The sequence below is a fragment of the Geotrypetes seraphini genome, chromosome 2 (assembly GCF_902459505.1).
Source record: "Geotrypetes seraphini chromosome 2, aGeoSer1.1, whole genome shotgun sequence".
Classification (NCBI taxonomy): Eukaryota; Metazoa; Chordata; class Amphibia; order Gymnophiona; family Dermophiidae; genus Geotrypetes; species Geotrypetes seraphini.
Window position 1 is genome coordinate 182521861 of NC_047085.1, and position 12931 is coordinate 182534791.

General features: G+C 41.0%; 1 protein-coding gene across 3 annotated transcripts in view; it reads left to right on the forward strand.

The window, feature by feature from the left end:
* The window catches only part of ADNP2 (ADNP homeobox 2), a 90180-nt gene extending 77530 nt beyond the window's left edge, over window positions 1–12650 (forward strand). For all 3 annotated transcript variants that reach the window (XM_033934468.1, XM_033934467.1, XM_033934469.1), the window contains exon 4: window positions 7928–12650. In XM_033934468.1, coding sequence (XP_033790359.1) covers window positions 7928–10840 — 2913 coding nt within the window. In that variant the 3' untranslated portion in view covers window positions 10841–12650. The remainder of the gene's footprint in view (window positions 1–7927) is intronic.
* The last annotated feature ends 281 nt before the right edge of the window (window positions 12651–12931 follow it).

Consider the following 12931-nt stretch of genomic DNA (forward strand, 5'->3'; position numbering starts at 1 on the left):
ATCCCTTCCTCCCTCCCGCAGGTGTTTACTTCCTTTGGCCAGCTTCCTCCTCCCAACTGCACTTCTCTTCACAAAACCATGGCTATAGTTCCTACTAGAGAATGACATGGGGACAAATTTTCCCCCATCCCCAGAGGAACTCATTTTCCTGTTTTGTCTCGGCAAGTTCTTTTCCTGTCCCTGCCCCATTCCTGCAAGCTCTGTACTCATCTGCACAAACCTTAAACACTTTAAAATTATAAGTGACCGAGACTTGTGCAGTTAAGGTAGAGCTTACAGGAATGGGGCAGAGACACAGACAAAACTTGCTGGGACGGGGAAATTGAGTTCTGTGCCTATTGAAAAATACTATTGCAGAAGCACAAGATCTCTACATTCCGAGGATTTCTAAAGATCGGAGAACTAAAGGCAAAGGAGAACCGGCATGGCTTACCATACAGGTGAAGGAAGCCATAAAAGAAAAGAAGGACTCTTTCAAAATATGGAAATGCACGAAGACAACCGAAGCCTGGAACAAACATAAAGATGATCAGAAGAAATGTCACAAAGCGGTGAGGGATGCAAAACAGGACTATGAGGAAAAAATAGCCCGGGAGGCCAAAAACTTCAAGCCCTTTTTTAGATACGTGAAGGGGAAAAAACCTGCAAAAGAGGCAGTGGGACCCCTGGACGACAAGGGAATAAAAGGGTACATCAAGGAAGATAAACAAATCGCAGACAAACTAAATTCCTTCTTTGCCTCCGTCTTTACGAAGGAGGACACCTCAACAATACCTGAAGCGGAGAAACTGTTTACAGGAGAAATAGAGGACAGCCTCACCACAGTTGAAGTGAACTTGGATCAGATATACTACCAGATCGACAAACTTAAAAGTGACAAATCCCCTGGACCGGATGAAATTCACCCGAGAGTCTTGAAGGAATTGAAGGTTGAAATCGGAGAGTTATTGCAAAAACTTGCAAACCTGTCAATCAGAACTGGACAGATACCAGACGACTGGAAGAAAGCAAACGTCACACCAATTTTCAAAAAAGGATCGAGAGGAGAACCGGGCAACTATAGACCTGTGAGTCTTACGTCTGTCCCCGGCAAGATGATTGAATCACTGATCAAGGATAGCATAGTTCAGCACTTGGACACACACGACTTGATGAAACCCAGTCAACATGGATTCAGGAAAGGGAAATCGTGTTTGACGAATTTACTCCAATTCTTTGAGACCGTGAACAAGCAAATTGATAGTGGAAAGCCGGTGGACATAATATACTTGGATTTCCAGAAAGCGTTCGACAAAGTTCCACACGAAAGACTTCTCAGGAAACTACAAAGCCATGGCATAGAGGGAGATATACAAAGATGGATAGGCAAATGGCTGGAAAACCGAAAGCAGAGAGTGGGCATAAATGGGAAGTTCTCTGACTGGGAGAAAGTGACTAGTGGTGTACCCCAGGGCTCGGTACTTGGGCCGATCCTTTTTAATATTTATATCAATGACTTGGAAAACGGAACATCCAGTGAGATCATCAAGTTTGCAGACGACACAAAACTCTGCCGGGCAATCAGATCGCAGGAGGATAGTGAGGAACTCCAGAGCGATTTGTGTCGGTTAGAAAAATGGGCGGAGAAATGGCAAATGAGGTTCAACGTGGAGAAATGCAAGGTAATGCATTTAGGCAGTAAGAATAAGGAATACGAGTACAAAATGACAGGTGCAACTCTGGGAAAAAGTGAACAAGAAAGAGACCTGGGTGTACTGATAGATAGGACCCTGAAGCCGTCGGCACAATGCGCGGCAGCGGCAAAGAAGGCAAATAGAATGTTGGGCATGATAAAGAAAGGAATCTCGAGTAGATCGGAGAAAGTAATAATGCCGCTTTATAGGGCAATGGTCAGACCTCACTTGGAATACTGCGTCCAACATTGGTCTCCCTACCTAAAGAAGGATATAAAACTGCTGGAGAGGGTGCAGAGACGAGCAACTAAACTAGTGAAGGGTATGGAGAAACTGGTATATGAGGATCGACTTAAAACACTGGGATTGTTCTCCCTTGAGAAAAGGAGACTGCGGGGGGATATGATCGAGACCTTCAAAATACTGAAAGGAATCGACAAAATAGAGCAGAGAAGATTATTTACATTGTCCAATTTGACATGGACAAGAGGACATGAAATGAAGCTAAGGGGGGACAAGTTCAGGACTAATGTCAGGAAGTTCTGCTTCACACAGAGAGTGGTGGACATCTGGAATACTCTCCCAGGGGAGATTATTGCGGAATCGACAGTCCCAGGCTTCAAAAGCAAACTAGATGCATATCTCCTTGAGAAAGGCATATAAAGATATGGTGGCTATAAATAAACCAGGTGTATACCTGGCGGGGCCTCCGCGTGTGCGGATCGCCGGACTTGATGGACCGAAGGTCTGATCCGGAGATGGCGCTTCTTATGTTCTTATGTTAATTTGTCCGTGTCATTCTCTAGTTCCTATACAGTCTGCGGTTGACTTGGAAGCCTTCCCTCGGCGGGAAAGCTTCTGGGTTAGCCGTGTACAGGAGCCGCTTCTAGCAACTACGAAGAGAAGTTGCTAGAAGCCAGTGGAGTTAAACACCTGAGGGAGGGAGGCATGAGTTTGGGACGGTGATGAGAGGGCAGGATGACAAGGGACATGGAAGGAAGGAGGAGGGTTGCATTTGGACAGGAAGTGAGAAAGAGGGGGGGGGGGAGCACATTGGCAGAGGAAGGGAGACGCAGGACCCCAGTTTGTAAGTATGAGTGATGTTCTTAACCTGGGGACTTGCCTGTATTGCAAGTCTTTACTATCAGTAAATGTAATTAAAGGATCATTCTACCTGTGTTATGATTTTTTCCCCCCACAATTTAACTATCAAATCAGCCATTTCCCCACCAACCCTTACTCTAATAAAATTACAATCCTTAGCACAATTTGTGAGACTATAAGTAAGTATGAAAGAATCTTGTCCTTAGAAACATAGTAACATAGTAGATGACGGCAGATAAAGACCCAAATGGTCCATCCATTCTGCCCAACCTGATTCAATTTAAATTTAATATTTTCTTCTTAGCTATTTCTGGGCAAGAATCCAAAGCTCTACCCGGTACTGTGCTTGGGTTCCTACTGCCGAAATCTCGGTTAAAACCTACTTCAGCCCATCTACACCCTCCCAGCCATTGAAGCCCTCCCCAGCCCATCCTCCACCAAATGGCCATATACAGATACAGACCGTGCAAGTCTGCCCAGTATTGGCCTTAGTTAAATTTTTTATATTATTTTCTGATTCTAGATCCTCTGTGTTCATCCCATGCTTCTTTGAACACGGTCACAGTTTTACTCTCCACCACCTCTCTCGGGAACGCATTCCAGGCATCCACCACCCTCTCCGTAAAGTAGAATTTCCTAACATTGCCTTTGAATCTACCACCCCTCAACCTCAGCTTATGTCCTCTGGTTTTACCATTTTCCTTTCTCTGGAAACGATTATGTTCTACATTAATACCCTTCAAGTATTTGAAGGTCTGAATCATATCTCCCCTGTCTCTAGGGTATACATATTCAGGGCTTCCATTCTCTCCTCTTCTGGCGCAAGCCTCCTATCATTTTCGTCACCCTCCTCTGGACCGCTTCAAGTCTTCTTACGTCCTTCGCCAGATACGGTCTCCAAAACTGAACACAATACTCCAAGTGGGGCCTTACCAATGACCTGTACAGGGCCATCAACACCTTCTTCCTTCTACTGACTACGCCTCTCTATATACAGCCCAGAATCCTTCTGGCAGCAGCCACTGCCTTGTCACACTGTTTTTTCGCCTTTAGATCTTCAGACACTATCACCCCAAGGTCCCTCTCCCCATCCGTGCATATCGGCATCTATCCTCCTAGCATATACGGTTCCTTCCGATTATTAATCCCCAAATGCATTACTCTGCATTTCTCTGCATTGAATTTTAGTTGCCAGGCATTAGACCATTCCCCTAACTTTTGCAGATCCTTTTTCATATTTTCCACTCCCTCTTTAGTGTCTACTCTGCTACAAATCTTGGTATCATCTGCAAAAAGGCACACTTTTCCTTCTAACACTTCAGCAATGTCACTCACAAACATATTGAACAGGATTGGCCCCAGCACCGAACCCTGAGGGACTCCACTACTCATCTTTCCTTCCTCCGAGCGACTTCCATTAACCACCACCCTCTGGCGTCTGTCCGACAGCCAGTTTCTAACCTAGTTCACCACTTTGGGTCCTAACTTCAGCCTTTCAAGTTTGTTCAACAGCCTCCTATGAGGAACTGTATCAAAGGCTTTCTGAAATCTAAGTAAATTACATCTAGCATATGTCCTCGATCCAGCTCTCTGGTCACCCAATCAAAAAATTCAATCAGGTTCGTTTGGCACGATTTACCTTTTGTAAAGCCATGTTGCCTCGGATCCTGTAACCCATTAGATTCAAGGAAGTCCACTATCCTTTCTTTCAGCAACACTTCCATTATTTTTCCAACAACTCAAGTGAGGCTCACCGGCCTGTAGTTTCCTGCTTCATCTCTGTGACCACTTTTATGAATAGGGACCACATCCGCTCTCCTCCAATCCCCAAGAATCACTCCCGTCTCCAGAGATTTGTTGAAGTCTTTAATAGGACTCGCCAGAACCTCTCTGAGCTCCATTAGTATCCTGGGATGGATCCTGTCTGGTCCCATCGCTTTGTCCACCTTCAGTTTTTCAAGTTGCTCATAAACACTCTCCTCCGTGAATGGCGCAGAATCTACTCCATTTTCTCGTGTAACTTTGCCAGACAATCTTGGTCCTTCTCCAGGATTTTCTTCTGTGAACACAGAACAGAAGTATTTGCTTTTTCCTCATCACTCTCCACATATCGGTTCCCAGCATCTTTTAGTTTAGCAATTCCATTTTTCATCTTCCTCCTTTCACTAATATATCTGAAAAAATTTATGTCTCCCTTTTTTACATTTTTAGCCATTTGTTCTTCCGCCTGTGCTTTCGCCTGACATATCTCTCTCTGGCTTCTTTCAGTTTCACCCTGTAGTCCTTTCTGCACTCCTCTTCTTGTTTTTTTTTTTTTTATATTTCACGAACGCCAACTCTTTCACCTTTATTTTCTCCGCTACTAGTTTGGAAAACCATATCGGCTTCCTTTTTCTCTTGTTTTTATTGATTTTCTTCACATAAAGGTCCGTAGCCATTTTTATCGCTCCTTTCAGCTTAGACCACTGTCTTTCCACTTCTCTTGTGTCCTCCCATCCTAACAGCTCTTTCTTCAGGTACTCTCTCATTGCATTAAAGTCCATACATTTGAAATCTAGGACTTTAAGTAACGTGTGGCCGCTCTCCACTTTAGCCGTTATATCAAACCAAACCGTTTGATGATCGCTACTTTCCCATGTGAGCACCCACTTGAACATTAGAGATACTCTCTCCATTTGTGAGGACCAGATCCAATATCGCTTTTTCCCTTGTGGGTTCCGTCACCATTTGTCTGAGCAGAGCCTCTTGAAAGGCATCCACAATCTCCCTACTTCTTTCAGATTCCGCTGACGGAACATTCCAGTCCACATCTGGCAGGTTGAAATCTCCCAACAGCAGAACCTCCTCTTTCCTTCCAAACTTTTGGATATCCACAATCAGATCCTTATCAATTTGCTGCGATTGAGTCAGAGGTCTGTAGACTACACCCACGTAGATAGAAGTTCCATCTTCTCTTTTCAGAGTGATCCATATCGCTTCTTCCTTTCCCCAGGTCCCTTGCATTTCGGTTGCTTGGATATTGATCTTTACATAGAGAGCTACTCCTCCACCTTTTTGACCATCTCTGTCCTTCCTAAAAAGATTATGTCCCAGTATATTTGCATCCCATCCATGGGATTCACTGAACCATGTCTCTGTGATAGCGATAATATCTAGATCTGCCTCTTAACATCAGGGCTTGCAGATCATGAACCTTGTTGCTTAGACTACGAGCATTTGTGGTCATCGCTTTCCAGCTATTTTTCAGCAGTAATCTCCTTTTTCGTATTGATTTTTGTTTCGTTTCACTTTCCGTTGGCAATACTAAGAAATGAGTTGCTGATATTGTTTATTTTGCAATCTTTACTACTATCACATCTTTTCTTTTGCCGTGGGTGGTCTCTATAATTGTCCTTCATACATACACCACCCCCACCTTCTAGTTTAAATGCCTAGAAACATATTGTCTAAATTTCTCTGCAAGGTTTCTTTTTCCTGCTGTAGTAATATGTAGTCCATCAGTGCAATATAACTTCTTCCCCTTCCATGTATTTCCCCATCCTCCTATGTACCTGAAGCCTTTCTTGATGACACCAGGTTTTGAGCCATCTATTAAAGTCCTCTGTGTTTTTCACTCTTTGCTCTCCCTTTCCATATGCAGGCAGTATTTCAGAAAAAGCTAAAGTCTTTACAAAAGGTTTCAAACCCTCACAAAGCTCCCGAAAAGCTTTCTGTTCTGCAAGTTTGGAGTTGTTGGCCAGGTCATTTGTTCCCAGATGGATAACAACATAGGTGTTAAAATCCTTAGTTTCTTCCGTAATTATAGTCAGTATTTGCCTGTAACTCCTGGTAGCTGAGGATCCTGGAAGACATTTCACTATTTTGGTCTCTTCGCCCTGTGTTCCAAGGTTAATGCCTCTGATGATGGAATCCCCCAACAGTAATAGTTTTCTGTTTTTGGCTTTTTTATTTGTGGTTAAGGTGCATTTGTTCTCTTTGAGTTACCTTCATTGGTTCCAGTCCCACCTCCCTTTTGTTTTCTTGTGCACTAGTGGAGCGAAGGAATTCTGTAGAGGTAATATTAGTGAAGGTGGATGTTTCTGTGTTACATGTCGCAGTCTTCCTGAGCCTACTGTGACCCATTTATTCCTGGGCTGTTTTATTCTTTGAGGTAGAGGTGGTAAGTTGGTATGATTTTGTGGAGTGATGGAAGCTGCTTTAATTGTATTCAATTCCTATTTAAGTTTGTAGAGCTCCTCCTTAATACTAGCAAGTTGAAAACAGATGGGGCAAGCCTTAAGCCTCCAAATAGTGTGTTTTGGAATTAAAGCACCACAGTGATTGCATAGAATAAAGGTCATCTTGATTGGTTGGGACGTGACTTGATTTGAGTAGTCCTGATTATTTGGGTCTCTATATATGAGCAGTGATCACTGGGGTGGGTGGGACTATAAGTCTTACCCTTATTCCTATGAAAACTAGTAAGTCAGAAATATAGGCTCTATACCACCCTAAAAAACAGGATTTTAAACAGAAATGCAGGTTCTATACTAGAACTGTGGCTATCCCAAAACATAGGATTTTAAACAGAACTGCAGGTTCTATACTAGAACTGTGGCTACCCCAAAACATAGGATTTTAAACAGAACTGCAGGCTCTATACCACCCTAAAACACAGGATTTATAATAGCATTTTCCCTACTTTAGTCACCCTGTGCCATAGGCACCAGGATTTAATTAGAGTTAATAAAGTCTTACCCTTATTCCTATGAAAAGGAAGAGGAAATAAGATTTAAAAGAGGAAAGAGAAGGGTTTATTTATTTTGTAGTTTTTTTTTAAAGTAAGAAACGGAGCAGAAGAGAAATTAAGCAGATATAATGCTGAAAACAGTGAAAAGAACAGAATATGAAATGCTGAGTAACTTAGCTTTTAGAAGTTCACAGGGCAGACTTGTTCACAGCACTGAAGTACATGTATTTAATAGGAGAATAGATGTCGTTCAGGAGCGAATACAAAAATGTTTAACACTTAAATGGAGAAATTAAGCAACAAAAATCTGATTATTTTAGCTGTAATTAAATTATAGTGTGACTGAATGGCAAACATGCTAAAATTGATTGAGTGAAGAAATACATACTGCTATTTTAACATTTTGTTTTTCTTCTTTCAGAAATACAGAACCAAGCCATATTGTTGCAGCCTGTGTAATTTCTCAACAAAGCTGCCTTCTTCATTCAAGAATCACTTACATCGTTACCATGAAGATGAAATGGATCAAGAGCTGATGGTTGCTTGCCCTAGCTGTGCATTTGCTTCCCAGTCCAAAACTGTGGTAAAGCACATGCGGATGTTTCATACATCTGTCCGGAAAATCCAGCACTATGCAGTGAACAGTTTGGGTGGTGTAAGCCAGTCCAGGAAAGATACGGTGAAGTTCTCATGCTTGAAATGTTCCTTCACAGACCCTTTGTACTACAGCATGAAAAGACATGTGTTAATGACCCATTTTGAAAATTTAATAAGCACCTATTTTGGTGAGCGGTCAGATAACACAAGTTTGCTGAACGGAAATGAAGCTTTGTCTGCAAATGAACTGAAGAGCCCACCATCCCACAAGTTCTACTGTAAACAATGTAATGCCTTTGCTAACACCCAGGATGCCTTGGTTTATCACATTTTGACTTCTGAAAAACACAGAGATCTGGAATATGAACTTAGAAGTGTCATTTCTGAATTCAATAAAAGTCACTTTAAGAAAATGGCACATTTAAAGTCATCAAGCATTACCCCTAGGACACAAATAAATCACCCAGGATTGATACCTACTAGTACTGCAGCGGTCTCCATGTCTTCTCAAGTTGTTAATATGTTTTCAATGCCACAGAATGGTCAAAACCTAGCTATTGCAAAACAATCCCAAGGTGCCCTTCATAGCAATGCCAGCACAGTGCCTGTTACATCTAGTGCATCTGGGAGTATTATGCAAACTTCTGGTTCAGTTGGAGTTCCACCACACATGGGTTTTGTACCCAACTCTCTTCCAACAAGTCAGAATATTACATTGCAGCCATCACTGCCTCAGTCAGTCTTTGTTTCTCATAGGTTTCCTATTACACAGCCTGTAGGGCCTGGAGTTCTTCCACTTAATCAGGCTGGAGCTGGGATTCTCCCTCCAACTCAGCCATTGCAGCCTGGAATTTTCCCTCATCCTCAGGCTGTTAGGCCAGGACCTCTTTCTTTTAATCAGCCAGTGCAAGCTGGTGTTCTTCCTGTTAATCCAGTTCTCCCTGCTGGAGGATTCTCTTTAAATCAACCAGTTGGACCTGGTGCTCTTGGTATGAATCAGCCTGTTGCTCCTGGAGTTTTCTCAGTAAATCAATCTGTCAGACCTGGGTTTTTTCCTGCAAATCAACCTGGGTTAGCACAAAATACTGCTTTCATGACTGCAGCACCAATGCTAAGGCAGTTAATTCCAACTGGTAAGCAGATTAATGGGATGCCCATGTATACACTTGCACCAGTTCCAGTTACCTTGCCTGTAGCACCAGGTGGTGTAGCCAATGTGACAACACCACAAGTACCTATACAACTCACCCAGACCAATACAGTTGCACAGATTTCGCACTCTCCAGCTAGTGCACCTTCTCCTGTAGTAATGACTTCTAAAAATATGCTTGACCAGACATCCAGACGTGGACTACCAACAAATACACCTGGTAAACAAGCTAAGCAGTGGAAGACATGTCCAGTGTGCAATGAACTGTTTCCTTCTAATGTCTATCAGGTGCATATGGAGGTGGCTCATAAGCAGCAGGGTGTGTTGAGAGCTGGCGAACAGAACCCACAAAAGAAAGATAGAGTTGAAGCAGAAAAACTTGCAGCACGAGCCCCATTTTTAAGGTGGATAAGAGAGAAGACTGTCAGATGCCTTTCTTGCAAATGTTTTTTAAGAGAGGATGAAATCATAAAGCATTTAATGATGCATGGTATAATTTGCCTGTTTTGTTCATGGACTTGCCATGATCTAACTAGCTTAGTGATGCACAATAAATCGCTGCACGGTGAAAAGAAGAAATTACATGTGGATTATATCAAAAGAGGGTTTGAGCTAAGCAATGATAATAATGGTAACATATTATTTCCTCACTTTGATTTTCATACAGCTTTACCAAAAGAGGAAATTGGAGAAAAAGAAATCAATTTGGCAGTACTTGCTGTTGCAAACTCGAGGACATTTGTGCCGATTTACATTAAAGTGCAACATCAAATTACAGAAACTATCAATAAGTGCATCAAGCAAGCATTAAAATGTCCATTTTGTTTGTGTAATTTTTTTGGCTCGGAAGTATATGAAACTCATCTGAAGGATAGACACCATATCATGCCAACTGTGCATACAATTCTAAAGACACCAGCTTTCAAATGCATTCATTGTTGTGGAGTATACACAGGAAACATGACTCTAACGGCCATTGCTGTGCACTTGCTCCGCTGCAGGAGTGCTCCCAAAGACAGTAGTTCAGGTGTATTAGCTCCGCTAGACGAAAGTACTGAGAATGGTCAGCCTGTAAATGGGGAGGTACATGACTCTGCATTACCTTCTAATAAAAGGAAGTCATCGGATTCCTCTTCAGGTGTGCCACTAGCAGGTGACCAGAAGGATAAAGTACAAGAGGCATTGTCTAACTACACTAATTTTAAAATGTCTGGGAAGGAGCTTATCCCTGTATATTCTAAAAGAAAAAAAACTGAGACCGTGGCTAAACCTACAGGTTTTCCATCGGGAGATGAGATACACAGCATTCTTGCACTGGATCCAAAACAATATGAAAAAGGATCACATGAAAATAGAAAGCATTTTCTATCAGATTATTTTCATAAAAGGCCATATCCTGCTAAGAGAGAGGTAGAATTGTTGTCGTCTCTGTTGTGGGCTAAGAAAATTGATGTTACATCATTTTTTGGAAAAAAGCAAAATACATGCCTAAGGGCAATCGAAACTTGTAAACCTTATGTGCTGTTGGGCTTCAAGATGTCAGAACTTAAAAATGTCAAACACAGTTTAAGTATACAAATGGAATAAACTGAGAAAAATCTAGGAAGCTATTTTAAGTCTTGTGGGACAAAACGTCATACATAGTTTTGAATTTAGAAATTGTATTTTTTTTTTTTCAGTTTGCAAAACATGAGGTTTGGGTTGCAGTAGACAAATAGCCTCAGTTTTGTCTGTGCCCCAAAATGGCTACAATCTGGACTAGAAAGGGTGGCATATTTCATAGTTCATGTATTTTGAGTAATCGTTTTTTAATAACACTTGTACAGGGTTTTTTTGTGTGTGTGTGTTGGGAGAGGGAGGCTATTATAGAATTATTTTTTTCATGGTAAGACTAATGTACCGCATATCTCTTGCAGTATCTACACTAGGGCTTTGTTCTTAGACACAAGCATACCTTCTAATTAAAATTGTTAATGCAATATGAAAGGCCAAATGATTACTAAGTAGCAAGCCAGATTGAATATGGTGGAATTTGGTTGGGGAGAGGGACTTGAGTTATGTTCATACTAGGCAGATAAATGTCAGTGTTAATTTAAGATGCTCATTGCTTCCTGTTTTGCCAGTTTACTTTCCTCCAACTTTCAAAAAGAGCACCTTTTTTTTAAAATCAACAGTTTTGCTGGGGATATAGGATGACACATTTTTCACAAAAGCGGACAAATACAAGTTATTGGCTGTGGAGCACATCAGCTAAGTAATACTTGGCTGTAATAATTCACCTTTTTGGTTAACATCTCTTCTGCTTTTGAGACAGTAGCTCTGTAGTTGCTGCCTCTGTACTTTTATCAAAACAGTAAGACTTGACTAGTCCACTTCTGCTGTGACTTGATGCAATCATATGTCGGTCTTTTTCCTAATTTCTCATGACCCTTAACCAGATTATCTTTATTCTGTATGTATTGCATATCTCCAAAATTTGCAAGGTGAAATAAGCATTTCTTTATTGTTGGAATGTTCATGTATATAATTTTCCCTTAACTTAATCCAACCACTTTTTTGCCATCCTAGAAGTTTTTCAGTAGCATCTACACTTTTCAATGAATGACTGTGAATGTACCGTCTCGCAAGTAAAAGGAACAAAATGCATCCACCTGATCTCAATTCCAAAATTTAAACTGAAAACAGCCTTGCTTTCTCCTGCTGTAGCATTTTATATAGCATTGTTTTAACTCGTGGGGGGGGGGGAGTTATTTACTAACCATATGCTAATGCCATTAATGCACATTTACTTTAAGGCCTTTTCATGACTTTAGTATGCTTAGTAAATAATCCCTCTCTGATTTTAAAAAAAATTAATATATGGTTAAAGGAGTTTTGTGTAGGGTTTTGTTTTGGATGGACACATCTATTTTTTTTTTTTTCTCAGAACTCATTTTGACATTTGGAATATCACCTTAACTAATTTATCTTGTCTAAGTTGGGGGAAAAACCCTAGATTTTAGGAAAGACAGATTTTTCAACCAGAAAGTAACCTGTGATAATCTTTATCCCGAATTCTGCTGTTTAAATGAGCAAAGTGGTAAATCCCAGAGAAACTTTTTTTAAGTAGTTTGCGCCTGATTTGAACGTGGAGTCAATATAAGTATCTAGCTAATATAAGTCTTAGACCATTTCATACAAGTGGTACCAGATGCTGTTTTTATATATTCTACATAATTTATTAATGACTTGGGGATCAGAAAGTTCTTAGTTATAGTTCATGCTTTGTGTGTGCAAACAAAAGCCAATATGGCTTTCTTGGCATTTTCCTTTTAATGTACACTATCCAGTGGAAGGAACTTGTTATCTATTTGGACTTTGATTTCATAGTTTCCAATAAACAAGTATTTTAATGACTCTTTTTCCTGTTGTAATTTATTTAGAAAGCCAAGAGTACCTTAATCTGATTTGGAATTGCTTTTTGGTTCACTGTACAGACTGAAATCAGTTGATATTCATTGAACCTGAGAATGTCTCCTGTTTTTAAACTTTAGACAATAAAGAAGTGGATATAATCAAGCACACAAATGGTGTGGTGGTGAGAGATGGTTCTAAGGCACAGCTGAGCACAGAACTGTGTGTAAAGTTTTGAGCATATACAGCCCTCTGCACACACAGTTTTTCTTGCATGTCAAAGTT